This window comes from Fomitopsis serialis, assembly GCF_022376445.1.
Source record: "Fomitopsis serialis strain Sig1Antser10 chromosome Unknown B0H18scaffold_181, whole genome shotgun sequence".
NCBI lineage: Eukaryota > Fungi > Basidiomycota > Agaricomycetes > Polyporales > Fomitopsidaceae > Fomitopsis > Fomitopsis serialis.
The window spans coordinates 61,226-73,990 of NW_025955141.1; the positions used below are offsets into that span (position 1 = coordinate 61,226).

Sequence of the window (12,765 nt, forward strand, 5' to 3'; positions counted from 1 at the left end):
CAATGCTGTTCATATATCAAACATGTTCACACCATGGTCTAAAGTGCTATTTTTCCATTTCCCATATAACATGAAATGATTGAGCATGAGTAGCTGACATTTTATAATGACATGTAAAAGGAGACAGTTGCAGCAAATGAGAGTACTCCTGAAGGCATATTACTGACTAGAGAGCTATAAAAGGACAGCCTTATATTGCTCAGAAGTATGGCCTCTTCACTGTTGCTTAATAAGCAATGCAAGTCTGCATTATTCCAGAGCAACCATGGCTTCTTCTAAGCCCAATCAGAAGAAAGCTGCCTTTTCTATCTCCACATACCAAGGGCCATCACATGAGAATAGGATGACGGTAGTGCATACAGAGGTTAGATATGTTCCAGGCAAAAGTCATCTGAGGGACTGACAACCAAGCATAGCACCATATACTATATAATTGGTACTGCTTCATATGGACAAGATTAGTCAAGGACATGCTTATACTGGACTGCTACAATAGAGCTGCTGACATCAGGCTATGTGCATCTGCATTAGCACATGTGAGATGTACTGTTTGCATTGGCCTACAACAGTCAGCACAATGTGAAGTCATGGGATTGTCTGATTTTATCTTATTTTCTACTATTTATCTAGCATTGCAGAGACCATCAAAGACTTTGATACACTATGTGTGGTAATGTGGTGGCCCCACTTTATGACATTGCTAGCCTATGAAGTTTCTCACAACAGTAGTACTGCATAACACAACTTGTACAATGTCTTTGTATCACTTTTTAGGATCAGTACAGTGTGAAAAGATCTGTGGACCCACAATTCTGATGGCTATGCTATTGACATGTGACACAGAGTGAGTATCATGAACATGCTCAGCATGAACTGTGCCAGCCTTTGTGCCACAGGTGTCCACCATTTTCTGAATACGCTATAGCCTGCCCAAGGGTTTAGACAGAAGCCAATCACTACTTACAGCAAACAGTACAAGGTGAGCCTGAGTGGAATCATTCAAGTATTGTCTTGTTTTATCCGCATTTTCTGAGCCCAGACACAGCAGGTAACTCAGACTTTCCATTTTGGGAATGTAAACTATCACATATAGCAGGTTTGGTCACACAATTCATAGGCAGTTGGTAAGCATCACAGATAAAACAAACAATGTGAAAGAACCAGTGTTCACAGAGCCATATGCTGGTGCTATATTTGTATGAATCTATGGGAAAGCATACTATGTAAAGCCTCTCTGGCATCATATACATGACTAGTAATTTTCCCAATTGTTTTTGATTTTTTGGGAGACCATAGCACAGCAAATACAGTGTCACTAATGAACTTGTGGCTTGCATTCAAACTCAGCCCAACAGCTTGGCAGCCTCCTTTTCAGGCCTATTGAATAGCTGAACCAAACAGAAGATCCTGTCTGGAATTGCCAGTCCCTGAGAATCCCAGGTGATACTGATTCTTACAAGATGGACCAAGACTCACTGACAGAGTGGCTTACATCAGGCTATGCATGGGTCATTCTGCATTATTATATGTTTTCTGCCATATTGGAGCCTCAACAGTCAACTCAATATGAATTCATAGTACTATCTGATTTTTCTCTGATTTTCCTGCTATTTATCCAGTCCTGCAGAGGCCATGCACGGCCAACTTCCCAAATGGGCAGGGACTGACCATATATGGCCGTTTTGTATGTTTGATATCCCCCACTTCACAGAGCCTCTCATACATGTGGAACTGTCTAGTACAAGCATCATACACACACCAAGATCTGCTTATATGCCTCAGTATCATCACTTATGATGGTCAGTACTCTCAAAGACACCTAATCTGGACACTGCTATCAGTACCCAAGGGGCATCCCATGGAGAAGCAATATTTGGGATTTTTCCACATTCAATGGGGCTCTAGTAAGAGCTCAGGTAGTGTGGCTTCAAGCCATCAAAAAACTCGGCATGAAGAGCTGAGATTGAAAGATTACTTTAAAAGGTAACATTTGTCAGCATTCCAGCCAATGGGAGTGCTCCAAAATCCCTTTTGAGTGACCGGAGTCGTCGACAGGCCGGAATTCCGGCCTGTCGACGACTCCGCTTCGGCAACGGGCGCTTAAACGGGCGCTTAGTAAGCGATGTAAGTTCAGCCTGTTACTGCAGCAAATCTGACTTGTTTTGGGCTCAGAAAAGTCCAGGAAAATCGGATAATATTCCAGGAGATCTGTGGAGCATTTATGAGCATATTCACAAGTAGAGAGGATTGTCCTGTATAGTTATTCAGTGCTGGGACATCAACACATGCTTGCTATGACAATATTTCTCCATTCGTAGCACTGCTGTGCATGTTTCAGAGACATCAATGTGTTGGAAACTATACACTTGGCCATAGAGGACATCTGTCATGTGTCTCAGATGCAACAGAACACATTCATATTCACAGAGTCACTTCTGTTTTTTATATTAGCATTTTGCTACTCATTCAACCACTTCTTTCAAGAAACTATGATAGACACTATGAACAAAGGGCTATGAGATGAGCTTATGATATCTACAACAGTTGGTTGGAGCTCAGTCACTGACAGTCAGTGTATCCCAGTCAAATGCTATCATGTCTACAGAGGTAGGGGTGTTTCTCTGCATTTTGAATTTTATACATGGGCAAGCCATACTGGTCATAGCCTCTGGGGGTCCTATAGTGGATCAATTTCTTACATACAGCAGGTACTACAAGTGGGTCCGGTTGCACAGAACTTTCCCTGGTTTTATCTGCATTTTCTGAGCCCAGACTGAGCAGCTGCATTGGAATTACCATTTGGGGAAGGTTAGCTACCCTTTATGGCAGGTCTCAGATGTCATAAAGACATACAGAATCTATGGGCAGTCTACAGGCTTCAAAAGAGTCACTTTGAGGGTGAAAAGGGATGCACTCATGTGCACAGAGGCATTTGTGTGTTTTTTTATTGTGTGAATTGTGCCATAACCACTGAAGGTAATGGGCAAGTCACAGCAGCTATAGACTCTATGACGTCATACCTATCACATAGATTATTTTGGGAATTTTCCGCATTTTAGTGGGGCCACAGTACAGCAGGTACAGTGCCACTAAGGAGCCTGTGGCTGAGATTCAAACTCAGCCCAAAACCTCGGCAGCCTGCCTGATTAGGGCAGAAAAGGGGCTGTTGCACCAATCAGAGCAGCTCGGCATCTCTCTCATGCCGTTCGGAGGTGCAACCGTGCCAAATTTCCGCACGGATGCACCTCCGAACGGCATCTGGGCGCTTAGCGCGCGCTTAGTAAGCGATGTAAGTGCGGACTATTACTCTGCTTATATGGGCTTATTTAGACCCAGGAAAAAGCGCAAAAATCAGAGAATATTGGAGATGGACCAGGGAATGTGATTGAATCTGTCTATGAGATATGCTTGACATCAATAAAGGCAGCATTTCCAATAACTGTGTAACATCACTGATGTTACCTCAGTGAGCTTATTCATACAAGCCTGCTACTTGACTGTAGGAACTACTCATGTAGTTGAGGACACCCCATAGGATGGTAGTGTAAGTACAGATGCATATATGTATTCTGTGCTTGCGTCTGTGTGCAAGACAAAGCCAGTGGCTGCATAATTGCCATATGAAGTATATTGCCTTCCCAAAGAGGAATCATACACAAACTGGTGAATCTGGGGCTCAGAAAAATCCAGAAAATCTATGAAATATACAGACACATCAAAGACAAGTGCATGGTTACTTTTAGTCCCAATTTTGGTCATTACATGGTGTCCATGGGCCACAATATGGCAATGGATGGTAAAATGCCCCATTGTTGACCTTGTTAGCTCTGTTATAGAAATCACTGAGCAGTACACAGTGCCTAAACCACCCATATATATCACAGTGTGCATACAGAACATATTTCAGCCATAAACAAGTACTTTGAATCTGCAGAGGCACATGTGCATTTTTATATTTTGCATTTCCTGGCCTAGCCAGCCACTGTATGCACTCAGTAAAATCCCTGTATACTCTCTGCATGAAGGACTATCAGATGAGTATACTATGTATACTATGCCTTGTTACTGGCTGAGACTATATAGGCACTACAGTGTGTGAGCGCTTGCAGCATTGAGCCACCAAGCTGCCAGTCACATGATATGTTCACCAGTTTTCTTATTGGGGGAATTGCTAAGGCGTTTCATGGGCCTCATATCCATAACTGAGCGCTTAGCCACTGCATTTGTTTGTATCTGTTGGTCCAAGTCGTGTCGTCTGGGAGTCTGAAATTTCAGACTCAGATAAGCAACCTATACTAACAGTTACTTATCTCTGCTTATCGGGGTGGCTGCATGTCACGTGCACTGTGGGAACAAACTGCCATTCTGGAGGAATCACTAAGGCGTTTCATGGTGGTCCATCATAAGAACAATACCTTCGTACCTCAGGGATCGTAACAGGCTTCTGAAATGAACAACAAGAGAATACGGACCACAAGCAAATCAACAGAACCTAATGCCAAAGAGCCAATATGTTTCCAATGGAATGGTGACACATACAGTTGTGCATTTGACACCCTTTTTGGCATCCTGCATAACATATATCAAGAACAAAATCTCTTTTGGCACACACACATTTCCAACCAGAACAAGATATTGAAAAATTTCACAGAGTTGCTGGACAAAGTGAGAAGGAAAGAGATGGAGCTTGATGATGTCAGGGACAGCATGCATCAGATGCTACACCATGAAGATCCTTCATCATTTCCAATAGAAGCACCTGCTGGTACTGACCTGTATGCTCTCTGTAAATCTGTGCTGGGCCATGATGTGTCTATCTATAGTGAGACTGAGAGATGCTCATCCTGCCATGTCTGCCAGCATGACAGCTCATCTAGCACTAGGTTATGGACACTGGATGCTGCACTGTGGGATTCACGTATTGGAGTTGGACGTGCGACAGAATCACGTACAATGGCCCAATGGATCAAAGCCTCAATGAAACATAAGATAAGCAATAGGTGCAGATTCTGTAATGCAAGTATGGTGCATGAAAGCAAGTTGTTAAGACCACCTAATTTCATTGCCTTCAATGTGTACAGAGCTGATAACACAAAATTGAGCAAACAGATCTCTCTGAGTACATCCCAAGGACCAATTGATTATAGGCTTTCAGGTATCATATATTTTGGAGGATTCCACTTCACCTGTAGGATAATCACTGCAGATAGCCACATATGGCACAATGATAGCAGAGAGATGGGTTCAAAGTGCAAATCAGAGGGTAAATTCAAAGCAACTGAATCACATATGCTCAAGAAATTAGGCAGTAGGAATATGACTGTGGCCATTTACACCAGGCTACCTGAGTAAATACAAAAGGGATCGTACTGCCAGACATGGCCCTCTCCCCAGCAAGTACTCGTGTTGCGCTTGCCGCGCGCGACCCCCTTGTCCTGGTGTTCCTTACGAGCCTGTACCTCCCCGTTGTTGACCTTTCGGAAGTACTCCTCCTCCCTCTCGCGATGCTCCGATTCGGGGAGGCGAATGAGTTTGCACGAGCCATCCTTGAGTGCGGAAGCGAGCTTCTGGAGAGGAGGGAGGCTCGTACTCATTTCTGAGGGGTTGATGAACTTGTCGAAGGTCCAGCCAGTGATGTCGATACCATACTTGACCACAAAATCACACTCGAAGTTGACGTAGTTCATGCGTATCTTGCTGTTACCCATCAACTCGACTGTACAGGCCTGTGAACTCGGATCTGATGGCTTGCATTATGTGGACATACCTAGCTGCTTCTGTATCAAGTCTCGGATCACGTCCTTGAGATAGTCCGCGTGATCCTTCGCAGATCGCAAAAACTCTGTTCAGCAGGTCAAGGGCAAGCAAGCTTCGACATTGATACTGCTACTCACTCATGAAGTCGCATCCCGCGATCATGAAAGCCTCCGCCAACGTGCCAATGACCTCGACGTTCCACCCTCGAATGGCCTGGCCAAGATAGACATTGAGCTCAGAGGTCGTGAAGTACCAGCGGGGATCGAAGGCAACACCCGCTTCCCCCTTGACCAAGCAATAGAATCCTTGAGACCCGGTGCGCAGGTTGAGGCCGTACATCTGGAGACAAAATGAAATCAGTCCTTGAATGTAAGACTCGGATGGTATACTTACGAGCTCATCGATTTTTTGGGTCGTTGCACTAATGTCGAGGAGCTTCGCGCGTGACGAGAGTCGGACACCGTAGTTGCACGACGTCCGGGTCTCCTTTAGAACGTCGACGTAGGTGGCCTTTTCGGCGGCCGACATTGCCTCGTACTCGTGCTTGTGTTCCTTCTGGATATCGACCAGTTTTTGTGCCTTGCCAGGGATCGTGTCTACACCGAACTCTGTCCAATCACTGGACACCGATGCGAAAGGAAGAGATGTACCTTTATTGGCCGTCTTCGCTAAGGAGCTTGACCACGCGTTGTAGGCGTTCGGCTTGCGAGTCAACTTGGTGTTGGTAGCATCGGAGAAGAGGAGGTGAAGGTAGTAGTCAGCGGTCTTGCCAAAATCCTGTGCCATCTGTTGAGCAACCGCGACAGTGTACGCATGCCATTGCTCGATGCGTGCACGGATCTTCTCCTCCTTCTCGTCACGGGCGGCAGCCATAGCTTTTCGGACGTCAGGAGCAAGAGGAAGAGGAGGAGCACGTTTGATAGGCTCCTGTGGCCTCGCGGTCACCGCCAGCGCCGGCCCGAAGGTCACGCTGGCCATGGTGAGGAGTACCACGAAACCTCGCACAGAAGACAAGAAGCACGCCTGAATGAGGGAATCAAGGGGAATCGTTGGTGCGGGGCATTTTTGAAGAATGTCGTGGCTTAAGACGTTCGTGACCAGCGCTTATGAGCAAACCTGAAACTTGTACCTTGGCGACGATTCCCAGATTGGGAGCAACCACAGCAGGACCAATTAAGAAAAACATGACATAACATTCTGACAGCTGATGTCACTCCAGCAGCCGAGTCAGCGAGGTCGAAAGTGTACGAAACTGTATAGCATTGAAAACCAACACGATATGCGAGCAAACAACAACGAGCAGCATAGATCACGAGAGATAGTCACAGTGATGGAGAGCAATACGACAGGTAATATGACGAGTAACAGCAAACAACGACGAGCAACAAGACGCAATGTCGACGAGAACAGAACGTGCAAAGAACTTAGTCAGCGCCGAGCAAATCCTGCTCCATGGCTTCCTTCAGTTCCACTGCTACAGCAGCAGGGATACGAAGCCGTTGTTCGAGCTCACCAGCCCAGACAATTGCAGCACCCGTACTGGCGACCGACTCGCATGTGTTATGAACAAGATAGTCGAGCTGATGGCGCTCGATGACTAGCTGCACAGCGACACCGAAGCCTCGCACGTAACGGGACCGCAGAGCATTTGCTGCAGTACCCCCACGAACTGGCGTAGCAGTACCCCCACGAACTGGCGTAAACGGCGCAGAAGCAGTGGGCGCGACCGAAGAGCTTCACGACGGTGAGCCTAGACTCATCGTTTGCATACCTGAATGGAACACGTCAATGTCATCAAAATATAAGCTGGGTCACCACATACCAGTGTCCACGGAGAGCTTCGCCTTCAACTCCTGGATGAGTTCGCGCTCCTTTGCCAAAGCCTTTGTCAGCCTTTCATTGGCCGATTGCACCATTGCCTTCTCCTGGCGCAACACGTGGACTTCGTCAGCCCGCTTTTGGAGGAGTGCTTCTTGCTTCGATACTTTGGCGTTCGCGATGCTCAGCTGTAAGTTCAAGTGCACAATCTGGTCGGCCTTCGCGTCGATTTCGACATTGAGGTTATGCATCGACACCTCGAGCTCCTCGTGCTGACGTTGCAGGACTTCGATCTCGTCGAGTAGGTTATGATGTTCGGCCGTAGGCTGGCTCTGAGGAGCCTTGCTCGCGCCGATCAACGTATCAAGTTGCCCACGAGGACGGCCACTGAAAATGTAGTGTGCGGTGCCGCGAGAGTCGGGAAGCAGAGACGTCAGTGAAGGTCCCGGAGCAAATGATGCGCTGGGGCGATCTTCGTTCCACTTGAACGACCAGTTCAGCTTGTCGCGGGCGATAATCTCGAACTGTTGGACGACGTGAACGGCGAGATCTTCGGTGAACATCTGGACAAGTTTGGCCAATGTCGCATGGGAACTCGGAATCTCGGCCAGGACGTTGGGTGGGGCATATACCTGGATGCGCAGATCCTGGGGAAGGGGAAGAGTGCCGGCAGTACGCAAGGTAGGCTGCTGTGTGCCTGATACATGCATGGCGAACGTGCATCCGCCATCAATACGGTCTAAGACCGTGAACTACAGAGTTGTCAGCCTGAGGTTTGAGAAAATAGTGTGTTTGGCTACGTACTGCATCAAACCCCAAGTTTTGAACTCTCTCTTGGAAGCTCGCACGCACTCGTTGCCCAGGGAGACCCGTAGCAGTCTGCTCGCGGGCCTCTTTGAACGCGGGGTGAACATCGCCGTGAGTGATGAAATGACGGCCGTCTTTGTGCGCATTGGCAATCATGAAAGCGATGTCGGCAGATTCGAGGTTGGGATGGTAGGCAGAGGTCGGAATGATAGATCTGTCGAGTGTGTCCGCGAGGCGTTGCAGACCGACAGGATTGAATGCAAGCAAAGTCAACACCTTGACAGCCTCGTCGTGCCGCTCTTGTCTGAGCTTTTCGGGGTCAACGTTGGGTGTCATTGGTAGACAATGAGAACAACTGAGAGTCAGAGGGAGCGGGTGAGATGTGGTGGTTCATAACAGCCACAAGTGAGTTTGCCGCCCGGAATGCGAGTTGAACGTTTGGTGATCTCGAGCCGCCGTTACTTACAACTCGACATTCTGCATGGCACTGTGGTGGCGGCGTCTGTCGCGGTATCATCTACTCTAGACCTAGGAATTAGATGCATATCTACAATGTATAAATGTGTATCGAAATTTACATACAGATGTATTCCTCTGTTCGACGTTGGTACTAGCAGACCAGATGCATGAGTTGTGATGATTGAGCGAGATCGCACTTTACAGGCCCACATCGGCACCACTGGCATATTGTCGCCCACATTCAATAATTCGTCAGGATACTCTTCGACAGAAGATACATCAATTGTGTGTCGTGCTAAGCCGAGTCTTCTCTACCAAGATTGTCTATGAAGTCTACATACGCATTCGCGTCACGTTCAGACTCGAGGCCTGCTGCCAACGGTTCCATCTCGTCGTCCTCCACAGCATCACCATCGTCTATGCCTGCACCGGCTGGGCACCGAGCCCATGCTGGTAAAGGAATCCCATCATTCCTCGTGGCGGAACGTCCAGTTCAACGCCCAGTTAGAATATTGCCCGAGAAGCCACGCAGCTGCGAAGTTTGCTGTAGATGTGCGGCGATTCTGGCATGAATGCTGCTCCGATAACGCCAACGCTCCTTGAGCTCGCACACAAGATCAGGGACTGTTGCTGTCACCTGTTGGATGGCCAGGTGGTAGTCAGCATGCTCATCGTACATAAACGTGAGCAGGCGCTGAATCTCAACATTCAGTTGTGCGATCTCCTCGTGGGCCCACTTGATGTTGAAATGCAGGTTCATTGCTCGCCTGTGTGAAGTTTGCGCCCACGGTTGCTTCTGAATATTGTCTCGTGTCTCCCGCAGGAGGTCGAAGTCAGCCAAGGTTACCATGCCCACCACCTCGGTCCACGTCAAGGGCAGACACGGAGGGTTCAGCTTCGCTGCTTTCGCATTGTAACGATTCAAGGCCTTCCTGATTGCCTCAGCACGTGCCTTCAAAGCCTTCCCAATCTTCTCGCGAAGCTTGTAACCTGCAACAGATAAGACATCTTTTAGTGCACACATGACGATACACATACGAAGTACTCACCAACGCCACTCATTCCGAGCTTGGTGAGTTCGAAGAGCCGCTGAACGATGAGACGTTCGAGTTCGTCAAGCGAGCGTTGGTACTCTCGAATGGTGAGGAGCTTCGAAGCCTCCTGATACTCCGTACTGCCTGGCATCCATCGCACGTCGAGGCCTAGTTGGTTCTTGAACTCGACGCAGAGGTCGTCAACGGCGAGGTAGCGCTTGACCGCATTCGTCCGGTTTGCCCTCACTCTCCCAGCGTCCTTATTCGTATAGCCATTGTGAGTGATGTTGTGCTCGAGGTCTTTAAGCTGCTTGTCCGCGGCGGCCATCTTCTGCCTGCGAAATGCATGTCAGGTAATGCGTGTTCGATACATCGCAACCTACCCTGCATCTTCAAATCGGCGGAGCACCTCGAGGTACTCAACCTTGCGAGTCACCTCCGGTGGCTCAGATCTGCGATTGCGCAGGTACTGCCTTTTGTCCTTCAAGTATTGCTCAAGGTCCGCGACACTGACCCTCAATTCGGCTAATAATGCGGCGAGGACACGTCCGTCTTCCTCAATGATATTGAGTGCCTGTCGATAATTGTTGTATATAAACGTTCCTGGTGCATATCAGTAACTTGATGGCTTGGAAGCTATTCGACGTAGCTTACCTGAATCACTATGCTTCTGCTCGCCCCACGACCAAAAGAACTCCTCGATCGCCTGCTCCCGGTGAAATACGGAAGACATGCGCGTTCCTGAGGCGAGGCTGTTGGATTCCGAGAAGCACCGTTTGCACCCTTCGAAATCCTCCTTGCCAACTCCGTCCATGTAGAGAGGGTGCCAGTGCACCTGACAGCCGTGATTGTGGCTGTGTCCGTGGAACGCCGGTACCACTCCCGCCATGCGATGCTGCCAAGCCTTGGGGCCGATGAAACTTTTCGCGAGAGTCTTTGTGAAAGTGCATGCAATGTCGTACGCGACTAGGACGTCAGGGCCGTACACGTCCATTAACTTGTCGACGATCGCGAGAGGGTACTTCATACTAGTGTCAAAGTTAGCGTTCGAGGGCCACGAAAGTAAGGTAATGTACTCACAGCTCGCCGCTTTTGATCATGTCACACAAAATGAGGAGTTGCCCATGACGGCAGAGACAGACGAAGATGCCTGTCATGGCGAAGAGGGCGAACATCTTCTTTCGTGCCTCGGGGCCCGCATTGCGCCAGCGCTCCACGCATACGTCGACAGACGCTTCGATCTTGCCATTTTCGGAATCTGCTAAGTTTAGCCATTGAACGTCATCGCTGTGGAGATCGAGGTCTCGGAGATTATCCGGGGCGGGACCCGACGCAATGGTGCGATTGTCGACATTCATCTGCGCAGTTCCATCCTCGCCAACATCAATGCCTGTGCTCTATGTACAATAGAGAGTCAAAAATGGGATAGGGGAGTGTATTAAGCACTCACCGTTTTACCAGCTTCATCTTTGAATCAATCTACTTCAGCAGGCGACAGCCAGATATCTGTTCGTGCAGTTCGCGGGTCCGCTCGCGCAGTGCCGTGCCGGAAAGCATCGTCAATGAGTTTGAGGGATTGATTACTGTCGATAGTCACCATGAGAGAGTACTTGAGCTCAGGTTCGTCTTCGAGCTTGTAGAGACACGGTGCACATGCGTTCAGCATGCGCCAGTGCGGAGTGTCTCGTCCCAGTGCGGTGTCTACGAGCTTGTCGACACGATATTGAATGTCGAGGTAAACATCATATGCGTCGCTGAACTGCTTGATGAGGTGTTTCTGGAAAGGAACCTACACGCGGTCGTGTCGAAATGACCAAGCAGCAGATACATGCTTACTTGATGCAGGTAACAGAGTGCTCGCACTTGTGCTTGCACGCTCAGTCTTGGGCAGGCTCGATGAAGTTGCCGATAGGCCTCTAGAGCCTTCAGCGAAATCGTGACCGTGGGTTTCTGCGGAGCCGCGCCGAGGAACCCGTTCCAAATGAGTGTCGAGTTCACGTAGAGGGTGGAAGCTGGATGTTTGAATATACGTCTTGACGAAGCTGCAATACATTGCATTAGAGTGCTGCCAGGTGATCATTCGCAAACATGACGCACCAAAGAATTCGACTGTCACCATGTCCCACTCCACCTCTGAATCCAACCCCTCCTGAAAGTTCATGTGCACGCCGGGTACCTCATGACCTTCATCCTCGCTTGAGCTTGTCTGTCCAGAATGCTCACGCTCGTCGCTGCCCGGATGCGAGCTGGACGAATGGGGTAAAGGTCTGAGAGAGAGCCCAACAGCGCGCGTAACCACTCACCTGTCCGCCGTCGTACCACTGGCACTAGAAGGCGTATTGGCCGTCTCCATAGATGATGCTTTCCAAGCTAAGTATGCATCAACGAGAAGGGGCATTTGAGCCCGCCATTCGGCCTGAGCTCGCTGAAGACGGTCTTGGCGCGTGTGGTAATCCACATGTTTGCTAGCTTAGTTAGTGAGAGGCCATATAAGCGAACATGATACGTACATTCGGTGGTTGAAGAGATCTTCGCAGATCTCTGTTTTGGGCCCCGCATTGCTCAAAAACATTGCTTCCTCACCAGGAGGAAGCGGAGGCGTGTAGTCCTCCCAATCACCCGGATTACCTCCCTCAGGCTCGTCTGTGATATTCATGGAATCCAGCTGCTGTCGCTCCTCAAAGCTAAGACCTACACTCGCGTAAGCAACAAAACAACGTTGGGCACGAGAATCGTACCTGCTACTAGCGCACGACGCTCCCGCTCTGCTTGGTCACGCCGTTTCTGTCCATTGCTGAGCTTGAGCTTGTTTGACTTCTTCAGCCGCGCGCCGAAAGGGTTCCCGGAGTTGACGGTAACCAACTTCGAGAGGTAGCTGGGTACCTTTGGC

The 12,765-nt window shown here is 48.9% G+C and overlaps 4 protein-coding genes across 4 annotated transcripts; 2 read left to right on the forward strand and 2 right to left on the reverse strand.

Moving 5' to 3' along the window:
- Window positions 1–265: 265 nt before the first annotated feature.
- Window positions 266–3,385, forward strand: B0H18DRAFT_960226 (uncharacterized protein; the record flags this gene model as incomplete). Its single annotated transcript, XM_048042930.1, has 12 exons — window positions 266–386; window positions 775–844; window positions 926–979; window positions 1,035–1,124; window positions 1,620–1,684; window positions 1,740–1,799; window positions 1,842–1,904; window positions 2,006–2,124; window positions 2,545–2,568; window positions 2,773–2,808; window positions 2,830–2,934; window positions 3,032–3,385. 12 exons carry the CDS (start codon window positions 266–268, stop codon window positions 3,383–3,385), a joined length of 1,161 nt encoding a protein of 386 aa, XP_047886130.1.
- A 1,757-nt stretch (window positions 3,386–5,142) lies between these two features.
- On the forward strand, window positions 5,143–5,343 carry B0H18DRAFT_856842 (uncharacterized protein; the record flags this gene model as incomplete). Its single annotated transcript, XM_048039662.1, has 1 exon — window positions 5,143–5,343. A coding segment is annotated over one exon (201 nt), but the record flags the coding sequence as incomplete, so codon positions are not given.
- A 2,150-nt stretch (window positions 5,344–7,493) lies between these two features.
- B0H18DRAFT_1126097 (uncharacterized protein) lies at window positions 7,494–8,718 on the reverse strand (the record flags this gene model as incomplete). Its single annotated transcript, XM_048035114.1, has 3 exons — window positions 7,494–7,528; window positions 7,580–8,327; window positions 8,380–8,718. 3 exons carry the CDS (start codon window positions 8,716–8,718, stop codon window positions 7,494–7,496), a joined length of 1,122 nt encoding a protein of 373 aa, XP_047886132.1.
- Window positions 8,719–9,334: 616 nt separating this feature from the next.
- B0H18DRAFT_887915 (uncharacterized protein) lies at window positions 9,335–11,933 on the reverse strand (the record flags this gene model as incomplete). Its single annotated transcript, XM_048041202.1, has 7 exons — window positions 9,335–9,831; window positions 9,891–10,185; window positions 10,285–10,478; window positions 10,530–10,903; window positions 10,956–11,233; window positions 11,359–11,664; window positions 11,712–11,933. The coding sequence occupies 7 exons, from the start codon at window positions 11,931–11,933 to the stop codon at window positions 9,335–9,337; spliced, it is 2,166 nt and encodes a 721-aa protein (XP_047886133.1).
- Between the last annotated feature and the right edge of the window lie 832 nt (window positions 11,934–12,765).